We start from the raw sequence: 17478 nt of genomic DNA on the forward strand, positions 1-17478 counted from the left end.
ACATTTATCAGAATCATTCAGTAACGACGAATTCCCCAAAAGAGTTTTATTCTTTCAGAAGGGAACTTTTCTCATATGCGTCAGTCAACCGGCCTGGGGCTCGAATTAGGCCTCGTTCAAACCTGGCATGAGTCCAGGCTGATGGGATCATAGGTGGTCAGCATATGTTCAAGTGTGCAGAGGACACAGCGTCTCTCTCAAACCCCTTTCGGGATATCCTGGGACGCGTCAGGTGCGTGAGGACTCCCCCACAGCACGAATTTCGTCCATATCAGGGAAATACCTAGTAAATGAGGAGATTATTTGGAAATCGTGCTGCGTGTAGCCTGGTTAAGCAATGTAGGATAGTGGATAAAAGCGGTACTTGTAGCTGGTGCGCCGGGGCAATTATATGCCTCATTTCCGTTTGGACTGAATTCGGATATTTGGATATTTTTACATGAAACAAATCGCAGTCAACATGCGCGGCATTCCTCTCAGCGGACTTTATTGTAAGAAATCCGGTCAAAAGTGGTCACTCGAGACGCATTCAAAATGCCAAGTGTTAAACGATTTTGCGTTTTGGCAGTCGATTCTGTTCGCATACCCCAGGGTCGAGACGCATCTTAATAGCTTGTTCCACTTAAGGCAGCAATGCACAGGCCAACTGCAACCTTTTTTCTTTACTGACTTGCGTTGGTACCACCGGCGTCACGAAGATTTACGCCGTTATAGCGCAAAGAGAGAGTGGGGCGCAGCAGTTGCTCTCCACCACAGGCCTAGAGCGTATTTCTGCTGACAAACATGCACCCACAATATGCAATTAGCACAGCACATAAATTGTTAAAATGTGTAGTGTGCGTGGCTATTATGCGAAGTTTAAGCAAGGGGAAGAGGAGGAGGTGAAGACCAGGACAGAGCACCAACCATCACTGAACATGCATGCATATATGTAGGCTATACATATCTGTATCACACAATTCACATTCATACATTTACACTGTACAGTCAACCTAAACTCCATGTGTCACAAGAGTTACCAGCTCAGGCGGCTGCCACAGGTAAAACTGTACTGTTGTCGGTTGCCAGAACTAGCTCTCTTGTTTTTATATATATATATATATATATATATATATATATATATATATATAAAATGACAGCTATGTGTTGATATCACGGTGTTGGGTGTAGTCTGGCGGTACCTTGCAAACCCGAGTCTGTCGGCGTCAGTTAACGGCCTAAGCGTTCAATGGTTTTAGTAACTAGCTAACCGTTTAGTGTGAAGTGCGCAAGTAAACAAGACGTAACTAGCTAAAATTACCACCATGTCCACAGGCTCTGCCTAGATTTATAACCTGACAGTCCTGGAAATTGTTTTCTTTGACAAAAATCTAGTTTGAGCTAGCAAGTTAAGATAGTTAGCTGCTGGTTAAGCAGATTGTTAACGAGCTACAGTGGGGCAGTTACCTTCCTAGGTAACGTAACAGTGTATTATCATAACTAGCTAGTTTAGGTAACTAATATTTAGATTTTTTTTACTTAGTCTAACTACTCGTCCTAGCTAGTTTGTCGCTTTGTTACATGTTAATGTCTTGCGGTTTTTTAGACAGCTAAAGTACAGGAAAAATGGTAAGTCGTTCATAATACTGACGACTGGTGCTATTTTCAGTTTTCTTTGATGCTACTTGCTTTTCGCTTCCCTTTGTAAATCTTTTTTTTTTTTTTTTAAGGCTGCCAACCTAACCTGTTCTGGTAGTTTCGCTATTTACTCGTAAAATACAATGATAATGTTTTAAATGTCACCAGCATTTATGTGCAATGTAAGAACGATATTGATATGAACAAGTAACGCATTCGGACTGGTATTTTGTCTTAGAGTTGCTCAGAAGAGGTGTATCAGTTTTTTCTGCCATGAGTTTGAGGACAGTCTATGCAGCTGAGGTGATGATAAGAGGCCTAAAATGTATTTCTAAAAGCGGACGTCACTGTCTGGCTTCCGGCAGCATCATCCAGTTTACTTTTAAATATGTCCCTCTTCACATTACAAATATAATAGATTTATTTAATACCACACAATATATTAGTTTCACTGTCGTTTCTCTTGGAGAAGCAATACATGGATGTTGTCAGCAATGAAGGGGTGCATGCAGGAATGAAAATCCTTGCTGTGAATAAAAAGCTGTATCATGTCCCAAAAGACACTCCTGGTATTATTATTTGCTCCCAATTTGTCACTGTAAATACAGCTCTGAATCACTTTGTAATATATACACTAAATGGGTAATTTCTATAGTGGATATTTAGATGATTCTAGAAGGCAACCTGAAGCCTCAGTTTTTGGAAAATGAGGGTCTGCATGTCTGCAGGAAACCTGAAGTGTCAATGAAAAATGAATTACAAAATGGCTAACTAACCGATAATAGAAGACAAGGTATTTTCAATTAATATACCTAATCCCATTTTGAAATTGTTAAAAAACAAACCTAACATAACCACACTTCACATTTCTTAATCAGCTTTAACTAACATTTTTTTTCTGCTGTAAAGGTATGCTGAAACCTGATAGATCACCATATTGCAGATAGAAAATTAAATGATAAGTTTGTAGGAGGATGCACGATGTTGTGTAGTCAATGTCTGTCAGGTCATGTTTTAGAAGTCTTGAATCCTGGTAAGCAGATATAAATGTTGTATGAGTGTAAGGTGATAATCATTTATCAAAGTAATAAATAGGTTCACTGTATTACATTTTTGTTCACTGCAGGGGAAAACGTTGGTTTGGAGAGGACAGCTGTATTATTGCTCTACCGGACCCTTCACAGCAATACCAGGGCTTCAGAATTGCTTTTCCCTCTCTGATACCCTCATGTCTGGTCAATGTATTACAAAAAGTAGGTTTTATATTTAGAAATGCTTTGACAGCATTAGTTATGTGAATTCACTGTTCATAAGTAGTTTTGCATTATTTCATGTAGTTATCCTAGGAAATTCCAGAAAGCTCTGCTTATTATTGATTCCTGTTATCATGAATTAAGCAACCACTTAAGACTTGGAAAGAAAAATATAGTCTTTGACAAGCAACGGTTTTGTTGTCATTGACTGCTGAATGCACTACCACTTCCACTATAATCTAGAAATACATTCAGTGTTGTTGCATTTCCATACTAAACTTATCCTGTTTGTTCTCTGTCCAGCCTGTGGTTGTCGATGAAGCAAAGGGCAGTGAGAAGCTTTGGCAGCTGGATCTAAACCTTACAGCATTAGTGTTTACCCACCATCCACTGTACAGCCAAGAGCATATTCTGGCATAGGGACTGCTAGAATTGTATGAGCATTATCACAACAGAAAGACACAGGAAAAAACTGCTTTCCTGCAGGATAAGGTTCTGTCATGACACACAGTCAGCCATCAGTAATGACTGATGGAATACCATCTAGATCAGGGCTGCCTAAAGTATGACTCATGCAGGTTTGATTTGGCAAACCAGGCATTTTCCTAAAATTGTTAATGTCGTGCATACTTTTACAAAGGCCATTCTATAGCATTAATTATAGAAAAACTAGGAATAAATAGCATGCACCTATAACTCATTGTGCAACCTAAATGCCCTCTTTAACTATATAATGTTTTGTATTTTTATCTCTTGGTTCACCACAAACATATCTTTTGCACCCCAAGATGAAAGATTTGGGCACCTTAATTTAGACTAATCACAAGCAATTTGTAATGAAGACTCTCTATACAACTATATTTTTTTCTTTGTTATGAAGAAAGTTACCATACCAAAATGTTTTTGTTTTCTATGTCTCTATCCAAATTTCAAAGTTTGTCCACTCCACGCTGTTTTGTCTGTTTGTTATTTGGAACGCTTTGATAAACTAGAACAACCTTGTATTATTACTTGTTCAGCCAATATTTCATAGGAAGAAAAATAGAGAAATAGGAAGAAGTCCAGAACAGACTATTAACAGAATATTACTGTAAACATTAATCCATTCCAAAATATAAGGCCAAACTTTAGAGGGTTTTACTGAGGCATGTGAATTCCAGTGAGTGAAAAAAGTCACTGGAGTCATTTGGAGTGAATGACAAAGCAGGTTTTTAGATTATTATAAAAGTCTAAAATTTGTCATTTATATTGACAGTTAATGGAGCTTGGAGTCTCACATTAACACAGATAAAGTTGCTGATGATTCAAAGTTGAGTTTGCCCCACAAAAACTAAGAATTGTTTTGTGATTAAAATACCAACAATACACAGTTATACTGAGTTATGGTAATGTGTAAAGTTATGGTATAATTATGGTAATGTAATTTTGTCATTAATGGAACACAGAAATTAATAGTGGCAGAGATAGAAGCAGAAAATTATTAGGAAAATTGTTGCTGTCTGGAAAAAAATTGAAAGCATCAAGGGTAAGGAATGGCTATATTAGCATAACAATGAAGCTCCAGCTACAGAGGTATCTGTCAAAAAGAATTTTGGAATTTATAACATATTGTACAGTTATAATTTGTATTTTATCTCAGTACTCTAGTACATTGGATTAGAAATGCAACAATAATTGTGAAGCCAAAGTGCAGAATATCTGCTTTTAATTTTATATTGTGTGAACCATATATAAATAGTATTTATTGCTACATCGTGAACTATACACAATCCTTTTTCTATATAGTACTTCATTTCAAGGTAATGATCTTATCATTTTGGAGAAATTGGTAATTTTTGTCACCCTTCAGATTCTTATAGACTTCACTACATGTGAAGAACCAGTTTTGACCCAGTGTGTATTATTTGCAATTATCAAAGTGTATAACTGTTTCTCAAATCATTTGTTGTACTTCCATGTGATATAACTAGTTTAATGTTTTGATATTACAGAAAGAAGATACCTGTGAACCTCAGCACGATAGTATCAGCCAGTGACAAAAATCATGTAAAAAGCCTCAGAGCATCTGTGAATCCTGAAAAACAACACTTTGAGTTATAGCGTTTGTTGAGTTAGCTTATTATCTGTTTGATTAAATCACATGCATGAACACTTTATATTTTATATTTTTGGAGGAGCCCAGGGTTAGTTCAAAGGAAAGTGCTGTCACCCAGCACTACATATGCACGGAGCTGAAAGAACTAGAAAACGAAGTGGAAGGCTGTTCTAATAATATTCCTGTCACTGTTACTCAAACTAGAACTGAATATATATATATATATTTTAATCCTATACATGAATGGAATGGTTACTCCTGATTGCAACTGTCCTTTGTAAGAGTTGCCTATTTTTCATTCATTTGATCTTTATTCTTCCTTTATTTACACAATCCTCTCAATATTACATTATTGTATTAAACTATCAGTTTCTTATTTTTAGAGAAGAACAGTTGAGGGCTGCAGTATTACAGCAAAAGTTGTCATTGAAAGTATTCTACAATGGAAAACATGTTTCAGACTCAGGAAAAAAAAATCATTCAGTAGTGATTTTATAATCAATATTCAGCAAACATTTACCATGAAAGTTGTTACAAGTCCAGAAAGCATCACACTGGAGGTAGATGTAGTGTTGCCTTAACAAAATAATGTATTGATTCATTGAAATTGATAATGGACTAAAAGGTGTATGGAAGGTTTTTTGTTTTCTTTTCTCAGGTGTGTGAATATGTGAGGAATAAGATCAGTGTTCTGGCCAGAGTGCATGTACCAGTCCCTGACAGGAACATGGTGAATGTTAACACCCCCACAGACTGGTCAGACTTCAGCAGTGAGCAGGCAGTCAGGGCCCATTACACAAGTCTTAGGAGCAGTAAGTAGAGCCCTTTGCCAGAGAGTGCATGCAAGCTGATTAGTGTTATTTTTGTTATTCCTTTATATTTGGTAATATTGGTGAACCTGAATATCTAAATGCTTTCTGATGCAGCCTCTTAAGAAGACGGAAAGGTGTTGACATCAGGGAGGCTCTTTTATGCCATGTACTGGGCTGTGGATGAGAGCGGTTTGCCCCTTGCTCCTCCGGTCCTACCATGCAAACCCAGAGGTTTCTTTAGGTAAGCAATCTAGTGTCATACTTCAGCCAGAATGCAGTGTTGTCATGACAACCTTGCTTTTTCCAGTCTGCTTGGCTTCTGCTGAGATTTCTTTCAACAAATTGTGTTGCTGAGTGAGGCTGCTAATGTTTTCTGCACCCCTTTAGCCCTATGACGTCATGCCCCTTGCTGAGAGACTGGGATATTAGAGACTGGGATAAAATGGTTGGTGTTCAACCCCAACCACCCAGCCAATGTGGTGCTCACTGAGTTGCTCGAGGTAGGTGAAGCTGCTGTAAGAAACACACAGTTAACCCCAGACCAGCCATGCTTCTGTTGTCACTGGCTTCATATGACGTGTGGTGACTTAATGCATAAAATGCTTTCTTTTCATTTAGCAGTTCACTATTAAACACAATGTTTCAGAAGCTACATCAAATTCCATCAAGGAATACACTTCTGTATTGCCATTCTTCCACATACCATGTTCCTGTGTCTGAATGTGCCTAGTTTGAAAAGAAGTACCAGTATGTTTACTTATCTGTGTAAGGCGACCACTTTGTTTGAGGCATTTCTTGATATTTAAGATAAGCACATATGAACACATATTTCTGTACTGTTTAGAGTTAACGTACGCTTTTTCCCAAAATCACATGATTTGTTCAGGAGGGTGAGCAAAGGCTGAGGGATGTCTGCCATGGAGGAGGAGTTCCAGTTTGCCACAGATGAGCAGCTCGGCGTGTCCAAACACTTCAGTCCACTCAGACAGCGCAGTGCCCAGGAGCTGGACATCACCCCTTTTGGGCCAATTCCACTGCATAAGAAGGAGATCCCTGACCATATGCTAGAGGTGTGTGCCAGGCCTTGCCTCACTTGGGTCTGTAGTGATGCTGCAGAGGTACAGCCTGTCCAGTCGGCACATATAGTGCGTGTGAGTGTCTGTGTGTGTGTGAAGAAGATATCAGTGCAGTGCCGTGTAGAAAAAGATGTAGAAACAGTCAAAATTGCAGTGAAATACAAAAGGTTTGCACAGCTGAACTCTATCTGAAATGTCCTGTTTCTCTGGAAACATACATTTTGTTTTTTACACATATTCTGCATAATTGCATAGACGTATAGCACAATATCCACTTCACTGTTTTTAGAGGAGGACTGCATATCTGTTGAGTGCACAATCCTTCCACTACATACAGAAGGTAATTATTAATTAGTACAGACTTGTGATAATTGTATCACAGATTCCTCTGTTTGTGTTTGCATGTATATGATGTATTTCAGGAATTTTAACTGGGCTATGTTCAGGCAGCTGAAGCCGAGACGTGTCCAGAAAAGAAATGTTCCATGCTCCATGCTTTCAGATGGAGACCTCGAGATCCGCCTGGCCATTAACAGTGCCACAAACCTTCCTGTTTGAGAGCACACCTGCTCACTGTATCACCTAGTCTTTGCTCTTTAGTCAACATTTATGACAGCTAACTATGACTGGCTATACTTTTTGTTTTGGTAAAAATACTGAAACAAAATATTTTTGTCTAAAATGATTATTAGAGAAAATCTGTTTACTCTTTATCTTCATATCTAGCAATATTGCCTTCTGTTTGATGCATGCGATTTATTTATTTATTTTTTTACTATGCACATCTGATGATGTAATTGTGAATTTTGGAGGGATAGAAACACTCGGATCCTACTGTGGTTTGTCTAGCAGCAGAAACACATGGAGGTTGTGATGTGAAATATTATTTGATCATATATTATCATGTGATTCATATATAATCATGTTAATCCTTTCATTATATAATCTGGAGGTATTGTTCAGAAAGAGGACACTTACAGGTATGCACGCACACATCCACAGACTCCTTTCCTTCTCTCTTTGTCGCTTGCACTCCCTCCCACATCCACACACCAGGAAAAGAGTGATTGAGGAGTATCATGTTCATAAAAAAACTATCAGGAGTTTCAGAACATTGAAGCTATAAACTAAAATAATCAAATGAGGCCTCAAAGATCCTTGACTATTAGTGGTATTAGGATATTCCTGTTCTTGTGGTTGAACAAGAAGCATTTTAGCATTTCACTTCAGTTTATGCTATATTTTAATTCTGGTGTTTGGCAGAAGTAAAATATATGATAAGAAAAATAACATGATTCACTTTCACTGATTCATCCTGGCTATTCTGATAAGGTGTAGAGGTTATCAATGCCAGACTGAGTCTGTTCAATAGATTAAATTGTTCTTACATATAATGATGTATGTATAGCAGTAATCTGATCTGAAATTTCTTTAAATATTGATTGAAGAGTGGATTTCAGGATTACATCAGAATTATAATGTTTGTTATAATGTTCATGATCTGTTAGAATGTGCTTGCTTTGAAATCAAAATGTAGACTCTGTATGTAGACATATAGACACACAGCCACAAATGTATGTGAATTCAGTAGCTATAATAACCTAAAGCAGTGTTCATGATGCGGATGCTAAAGTACAAGGTTCAGCCCTTTGCTGAAGTCATATTCCAAGATGTGACATATGAGACAAGAACTGAGCAAGGATCCAACCCAATCTGGAGAGAGGAGTTCATCTTTGATTTCAAGTGAGCAAATCTAAGCAAATGTGTTAACCTCTTGTACATTTCTGTATAATTAAATTGAATTCATTTAGATATGCCAAATGAATATTTCTACTTCAGATCCAAAGAGGGTGACTATAGTTGCTCAGGTTTGACTAAAATAGAGTATATCCTGACAATAAACATATTTGATGAGGTTTCATTTCACATGATGGAGGTAAGCAACTCACTGTGATCTATAAAATATAAAATGTGTTTCTGTTCCTGTTTGTGTAATGAGTGAGAGAAACCTCAGCATGTTTTGTAGCTTTATTTCTGTTTGTCGAGTCCTCCATCTTTTGTTCCTTCAGAGCAGTTCTTTAAAGGGATTTGCAGCACAGGCCTATTACGGGAAGCAGTGGTTAAGGTCAGTGGCCTTACCATTTCCCACCCTGTTCCAGCAGTCTACGGTATTGATCACTTACCATGACAAACACAGTGTGTTATGTGATTACCACATCAAGTGTCTAAATGTCTTCCTTAAGATAGCTGCATCTTACTGGTGTTAAGTCTTGGGTTCACCTGTATTATACATATAATATACATGTTGGATATTTGTTGTATAATACAATGACACATTTAGCACTACATAGGTCTCCTCTGCAGTTTCTTTACTTCTTCAGTTTAAGCCATATCTTGTTACGGCCTTAAGCCTAGACGAGGTTGTAACGCTGGTTTTACCTATTGTGTATGTGCACACGCTTAGGTGAACTGCATCCTGAGAGTGGACAGCCCACCTATTTTTCTGGGTTACAGCTGAACAGAAGGGTGTGGTTTTGATGATGAAGACAATCCAACCAAAGGGCAGGACAACACTAGCTACCTTACTGTCTTCATAATTATACCCACCTGTTCATATGAAAGAAATGACTTCTTTCAATGTAACCAGTAAGCCCCCAGTAGTTTAGGACCACATTCTAATGCATTAAATTTTAGTGTGCATATTTACTATTCACTAATTTACATCAATTTATAATAATAATTTGTGTTGTTTATTTTTGTTCCTGAATTCCAACGATAATCAGAAGCCTCTTTGACTAGTGAGTATTATGTGTCCATTTTGTCATCTTATATTTGAAATTCCTTGTGAATTAAAAAAATGATGTATATATGTTTCACACTCATTATCAAAATGACCCTAGAAATCTGTAGTGCAAAGATTGGTGGCCTCGCCATAATGGTGGCTGGCTCATGGTTATACTTGTACCCAGTTCTCCACACAAGAGCAAGATGTGCTTCTGGACTATGCAAATGAATTTAAGAGCTACTGTAGGAAATCCTGTAAAGGGAAGAGAGTGGTTACCACAGTGATGAACATTGTAGAAGAGATAGTGCTGGTCAACATGATGTACATGAAAACAAAAACATGTAGTTATATTCTAACTATGCTAGGAGAGAGTGGCTAGATTTGTGTCACTGATACCAACCATACCAGCTCCCTCTGATGTGGGAGACAGAGAGGAGATATGGCTCACATCAGAGGTAGCATTATACATGTCATGTGCTTTTTACAAGTTATAGGCAACATGCATTTTATGCACCTGAAATCAACAAGCATATTTTTAGTCCTATACCTTTCTGCATGCTTGCACAGCAATGCTTGGAGCTGGTGATGGGGAACTTCTGTGAACTGTAGTATTGTAACCTGCTTCTGGACTTCAGCCAACTGATTTGGACAAATCCTTAACAAGTAGTGTTTAATGTAGGGTTCCTGTGCTCCCTTATCTAAGTACCTTCTCTTTCCTTGATGAGAGGTCCTCAGACCTCTCATTGACATCACCTTGTTATATACACACACACACACACACACACACCCCTGCAATTTCTTTCCTTTTCCTACCGCCCTAGATGGCTTTTGTGGTGACTAAGACCATATCCAGCCTCACTTGCACCATTAATGTACGCTCAGAGCCACTGGTAACATCTGGATTTACCGTTCCAGACATGACAGTCCTCTACATAAATATTATTATTAAATTTCTGAACTAGTATTTTAACAGTTATTTCTGTAAAATACACCAGGTGTCACCAGTACTGCTGCAGGGGGAGCTCTTTCCCAACAGCGGTTTGTTCCACCCTTAGCCTCTCACATTTTTTTTAATCAGCACCTTTGGGAATATTTGCATGGTGGTGCAAGAATCATCAGGATGAGTGCACACTTTTGACTTTATAGTGTGCACTAATCCCAATAATACAGCTACTCTACAATTCTATGCACGAGCCATGCTATGGTCTTCTATGGCCAGAATTCAGAAAAACGAACTATCATGCAGTATGAGCCAATGTGTGAGTAAGTGTACACACCCAAACACATCCAGCAATTAAAGCCACTGCTCTCAACCCACCAGCGTTTTGTTAGTGAATGTTGGTTTAGCGTGGCTTCAGTAATGTAATCTGCAGTCCCCATTGGTGGGGATGCGGGTGGTGTGGTGTGAAGAGGAGTAGGGAGGCCAAAATAGTCATGGATATCTTTCTTTTTAGGGAGAGGCAGCATATGTCCTTAATGAGCATGGCAGTGGCTACAAGCTTTGAAATCCAAGACATGGGAGACACTACCAACTAGCTGATCTCTGTCCCCTGAAGACTGTGGACTGCCTTATCAATGGGCCAAATGTATAAAAAGAGTAGCAAGCTACATTTGTTAAATTATTTTAGAAGAAATTTTTAGCAACTTTCATACCTCATCATGGTCCTGTATATAATTTCTTCTCTTTTGAAATAGTGGTGGGGCAAAACAAAAGGATTGTAGACCTTTGAGTCACAGCTTCTTTATATTATTGACTACTAGTTCATCCAGGGTGCATCCAAAGAATTGCCTATGTTTTCTATATGTATTCATATATGTACATATTCTACATATTGTTGTTTGAAAAATAGACAGTGTACATTTATTTAAATGTAAATTTATTTCAGATTATATGCAAGGATATATGATACCAAATCTCCAGTTTTATAACAAGGATGCAGATACATCTTGGACCAGTTTCCCAGAATTAGATTAAGTTTAATCTTACATTTAAAAGAATTTCCATTGGGAATTCACTAATTGCATGGCAGTTTAATCCAAGACTAGTCTTAATTCCCATCCAGGAAATTTAGGTTCTTATAGTTTGCCTTATTAACAAGGAATCACCATTTTATTGTAACTTTATGATCCTTTATGATTATTATTAGTAGTACTAGCAGTTGAAGTAGTAGTAATCTTTTGAATTGTTTTTGTATGATTTAGGTATGGCTACACAAAGTACAGACAACATGGCTGCCAAAGACATTTGACCTAAATAACAATGAAACATGGACCTGTATGTTTTCTGAACACTTTTCCTCTCATCCAGTTCAGTGGTAGAACCAGCAGTGTAGCAAAACTGTTGCAATATTTTCTAGAACATATTTTATAAAAGCTTCATCTATGCATATAACAACATTTTCCGGTTTTATATACTGAAGACCAGTGAAATAAGATATTGTCTACTTCAAGCAGAAGAAGGTAAGATGATGCATACTGACTCACCTTCAGAACATCTGAGCACTGAGTTTCAATGACAGCCACATTTGCCGAAGTAAAATTTTTAAAAAATCAGAACGGAGAGCAATACAATGAAAGAATGCCAGAAGACTTATCTTAACCATCGTCAGACTAGAGCTGAAGCTGAAGAACAGTTTGATGGATTGGAGGAGTCCCCACCCAATGTGCTGGAATTCCTGATGCTGTGCCCAGCTAGCTGACATCCTGACCAGGCTTGAACACCACTCCACTACCTCTGGCATTGAACCAAACATATACACAATGCTAGATTCCATCAAAGAGTATCAGGTGAAGGTTCTCACAATGTTTGATATGGATGAAAATTCACACAATGAGTGCTTGCTATAGGTCAATGTTGCTTGTCCAAATAGTGGAATTCAATAAGCAAAAACAATGGGGTCAGCATTTCTTCTCTAAGAGACACTAGTGTATATCACATAATTCTACAGAATATTCAACTCAGGAACAATATCAATAAATGCTTTTCTTATAATGCACTATAAAGTACATACATGGTCTCATAGACATTTTCTCATCAGGTGACAGGCATGCCGAATCACATGGCGTTTGTCGATATAAACCAGGTGATCAGAGATGTTTGGAACACAAAGATCCACAGCACTGAGACTCCTGGTACACAGCTTGCTCTTGCTGTCCACGTTGAAGACTACCCTAAAGACATCCTCTCTGTGTGGGTCTTCCTGGCCACACTGGTTAGATGGCAGGAGGAAAGCATATTCCACCCACGTACTTAGCATGTGCACTAATCCTCCTCAATACACACGCTCTCATTCACACTACATTTGCCATAAAAACTTAACAAAATTGCTGGGAAAGAAATGTTACAAATCCAGAAACTGGCACACAAGTTCTATGTTCAGGGGTTTTTACAAAATAATTTTGTTGTATTTTAACCTTTGCTTTTGCAGCAAATATGATACTCACTCCCTGGAGGTAGTCACATTAAAAAGTCACATGACCAATAATTCTAGCTAGTGCAGTGAAAATCCTGGCAAATCGAGGCAAAGGGCCTTGGGTTTGTTGAATAAATTTACTTACAAGTTTAAAAATAACAAAAATAAATTGTGGATTCTCAACAGAACGCTCCTCAAATGCTAAACCCACAAGCCTTTTGTAATCTCAGTTAAATGTTATTTAAACCACTGATTCTCAATGTGGGAGACTGAGTTAGTAAGGCAAAATTATATCTTTGTTTTTAAAGTTATTTGAAGTCTAATTCCATGTAATATTAACTGCTTGTATTAATTCATACTCAAAATTAAGCTGTTCTATGTATACCGCCTTGTAATTTTCATAATTCATTTGACATCGAAAATAAAGTTATATACCACTAGTTAAGAGTACTGTCATTTCCAATAGGTGGTGCATTGTAAGACTCTGACAGGGAAAAATGTGGTACAACAATGGTACAACTTAAATGTTGCATTTTATTTAAAAATGCTCAGTCCAAAGTGCATTTGTAAAGCTAATAATCTACAATCAATACTCCTGAGGTAGCTCGGCTGAAATTAACACTGGCAAGCCTGCTGGTGTTGATAAAAATCACAGCATAATTTTCTATTTGTTTCTTTCTCCCTTGGCTATTTCACTGGCAAACATACTCAAAAATAATACTGTGCTCAGAAAGAAAAGAAAAAAAACGAAAGGAGAAAAACTCCACAAAGATACAGATGTTGAAACAGGCATGTCCTACAGTATTGCACATCTTTTTCCCTTTGCACCTCGCAGTTGTTTTAGTATTAAACACCTTTTATGTTTTACCTTTTTAAGTTCTCTTTGTACATTAAAAAGTCATTCAGCAGCTCAAGTTTTTTGATAACACACCTCATGGTGTTTCATAGTGTGGTGTATTCCCATGAACACACAGTCCCCTTTGGAGTGAAACTCTCATTTGCATCCACCTGTTATGATCACCGGTCGAAACACGCTGCTGCGCATGGGTAGACCGAGGTCAGCTGGAAGGACCTGTTCGGCATATTCATCTTAGCCTCCAGTGGTACAGATAAGGTCTGAGGCTGTGTAGCACTACCAGAGGTCTGCAATGAAGCAGCGTGGGACAGGTAGGTCCCTGGACCTTGGCCTGAGACCCTCACAGGTTGGCAACTCTGCTGGGTGTACTGTAAAGTAGGTCTGTGGACGTGCTGGGCTATGGTGACACTCGGGCATTGAGCAGGATACGAGGCCTGGCCTGGCTGCAGACTGGGTTGCTGCACGTGGCGCTCCTGCTTGCTGGCTTCCTTTACATCACTATCATGTGCACTGCAAGGGTAAATTTAAGGTTTACAGTCAGCAGTCAAGACCAATTCAGCATGTACATAAATATTCAAAACATGATTGATTACTCAGGTGCCAGCTGCAATAATATGGGGTACCTCATTGCTTTATTGATTCAATTTTAGAATGTACAATAGTTCTCTCTAGGCAACAGGATGCCCTGTGAAAAAAAGCATGGCAGACAGCCACTCACATGAGTAATCTCTCCACTCCAGGCAGCAACTGCTCCCAGGTGTAGCCAGTCAGATGCTGCAGACGAGGGGGCCAAGTTGGAGACAGGCGCAGGATCACCCGCGATGAGGCCACACAGGCAGCAGCTACAAGTGATGGGGCGAATCTCAGGAAGGCATGATCTGGGGGGGGGGATATGCAACTTCAGACCGAACTGGACAAAGCTGTCAGTGAATTCAGTTTTGTTTTTTTCTTTGTTAGTAGGCACAGTCAATAACTAATCCTGAGTTTACTGGTCATTAGTTATCTGCTTGTGAAGAGCAGATATAATTCTATGCCACAGTGGCATGTAATTGTGCTCTATTCAAAACTATTTTGACTTTAAATCAAAAGAAAAGGAAAAGATAAACAGATACCTTACCTTGCAAAGAAACCTCCAGAAAGTAATCTGCATATTTGGTCATATATAGTACAGACTTCTCCAAGCACACCATTGGCCAGCCATCATGAAGGTCAGTCTCACTGACGGCAATTGACAGGTAGTACTCTATGAAGTGGGCAGCAGTGGGTAAGTAGAGGTTCCAGTGGAAGGTCTCTAGCAGTAGCAGCTCCATGTGCAAGAGACCCTGCTTGGTCAGCTCCAGGTTCATGGAACTCATACAACCAAGGCTGTTAAGTGTCTCAAGCTTAGGCACCCTGTCCTCTCGGTCCTCAAATTTACCTGGAATAAAATGGTTTAGAAAAATGACTCCAATGTAAAAATTACCTGAAACATTGAACGCCCTCGCAAATTCAAGTTGGATATACAAAGCTGGCAGAAATGTTAAAAGCTATAAAGCCACATAAACAGAAAGGTCACATGGGAGTGGAGAGAAAGTTGCTGAATGGAAACCAGCTGAGCAACTTACTGGCCAAAAGCAGACAGGAAAGAGCAACCATGTGTAGCTGATGCACAGAGATGTCATAGCGATCCATGAAGAGGTCCAGCAGGTACACAGCCAAGTGTCTGGCTGCTGGACACAGCCTGAAGCGGTTGCTCACTATTGCTATGAGATCTGCAAAGTAACGCCTAAGGCTGAGCTGTGGGGACTGACCTTTATAGACAGGCAGCATCAATTCCTAGTGAAAAATAAAGATTCATGTTTACTATTAGATTCAGTTATGACAAGCTGGGTGACATTATGTGAATCTGAGTATATCGAAGTAGATTCAACTACAGCACCTTGGTCATTCAAAACCCTGCGCATACATGTAATTCGGTAGCATTCATCGAAACTAGAATAGCTAAAGTGTAAACATGAAGATGAATATACAAACTTTGCAACGCAGAGCATGATAAATGTCTCCGGCAAGTTGGCCTTTCCACCACTGACCCTGCAGCTCCATTGGCTGGAAAGTCGCCGGGTGCCTTGCAAAAGGATTTTGTTAACAGCGTAGTTTGTGCAGGACAACTCGATTGCAAAGACAAAGTGGAGCGATCTGAGCGTTTAACTATGCTCCAATACAAACTACTACAAACGTATAAATGCCAACTTGCCTAATTGCAAAGGTCACTCCCATCCGAACCTCATTCTTTGTTTTCATGAGGTCGTCTGTGAGCTATGGTGATTATTGCCCATTGGTTGGCGCTGCGTCCAATAGTTTTCTCAATCAAAAACTGCTAATTTAGACTAACTTAACGAGTCTTAAACACCAGCCTTGGACAACATCCGAGCGAAAATAATAGGGGAGGGTGAGGACCTTGAGCAGCTCACTTTAGATTTAGGCTACAGTATTACGTTGCCAATTCGAAAAGTTACTAGGTAGTTCGGCAGCCAGCTAACAATGTGTCAGTTACTTAAAGAAAATAAATCAGGCAAAGACTTGCTCGTTAACCTGATGCAGGCCTACGAGGTTTAGTCCTGACCGAGGACCATTTAAAACAAATACAGTTTATCATAAGAGAACATTGCTGAGATCTCTAGCTAAGAGTAGAATGGGCTACTTACCTCCACACAGTGAAACCTTCATACAGACCACAGATATCGAATCGATGGGTCGTGAGCAAATTATTTTTCCACAAAAATGAACCACCGTTTAGTAACAAATGCGATGTTTGTTTTGCGGCAAAACATCTGAGTAAGCCAATAAACATCACATATTAACTTTGGACAACTTCTACCAATTGAATGACTCCTTACAATCGACAAAATCCAGTGGCTAGCCAATCAGGATGAAGTTTGCACTGACGTCACTGGATCCTCACGCGTGTCTTCAGAGCACCGAGGATCTAGGCTACTCACGGAGGATCTAGACTACTCACCGAGGATTTAGGCTATTCTGCATTACTCATAAGGACGTTTCCGTTGGGGATAAAAAGCTTGTCTACTGAAATACCTCTGCCATTTAAAAAATGTTGTTTTATTTAAATAGCAAACACTGTTCTTAGATATAATAATAATACTGTAATCTAAAGGTTTCAATTAGCTAAATTCTGTTTAAGTAGGTCATTCTACGGAATTTAATAAGTATGTTTTGCAGGTAATGAAACTGCTGCAGCAAGGAGTTCACCTTTATTTTGAGGTTGCCTTCCAGTTAAAGTCATTTAATTTCTTTGGGGACTTTCTCAATCAACTGTTCCCCTTTCGTGGTGGGGTGAAGGCACCATACAAGCCTGTTAGTATTGTCAATGAATTCCTAAAGCCAGCAAGAGGCGTGAGAGTTGTTCAGCATCCTTCACTAAAACACTGCATTCACTATGCTGCTTGCTGCAACAGTTCCATTATCTGCAAGATATGTAACTTTTTAAACTTATTCCTAAGAAAAGTATCTACTAATGTCATCACGTTACATATTCATATAGTCATACATTTTGAAATGTATTTATTTATGTAAA

The 17478-nt window shown here is 38.8% G+C and overlaps 1 protein-coding gene across 3 annotated transcripts; it reads right to left on the minus strand.

Moving 5' to 3' along the window:
- Positions 1-13549: 13549 nt before the first annotated feature.
- Positions 13550-16777, minus strand: ccnj (cyclin J). 3 transcript variants are annotated; one of them, XM_027014145.2, is made up of 6 exons: positions 16592-16777; positions 15921-16011; positions 15512-15722; positions 15025-15324; positions 14626-14785; positions 13550-14417 (listed from the first exon to the last, which is right to left on the minus strand). In XM_027014145.2, exons 1-6 carry the CDS (start codon positions 16735-16737, stop codon positions 14069-14071), a joined length of 1257 nt encoding a protein of 418 aa, XP_026869946.2. In that variant the 5' UTR covers positions 16738-16777; the 3' UTR covers positions 13550-14068. The 3 variants fall into 3 exon arrangements, with proteins under 3 accessions (XP_026869946.2, XP_035387624.1, XP_026869947.1); XM_035531731.1 differs by having other exon boundaries at positions 15921-15992; positions 16592-16596; XM_027014146.2 differs by having other exon boundaries at positions 15921-16777.
- Between the last annotated feature and the right edge of the window lie 701 nt (positions 16778-17478).

This window comes from Electrophorus electricus, chromosome 11, assembly GCF_013358815.1.
Source record: "Electrophorus electricus isolate fEleEle1 chromosome 11, fEleEle1.pri, whole genome shotgun sequence".
Classification (NCBI taxonomy): Eukaryota; Metazoa; Chordata; class Actinopteri; order Gymnotiformes; family Gymnotidae; genus Electrophorus; species Electrophorus electricus.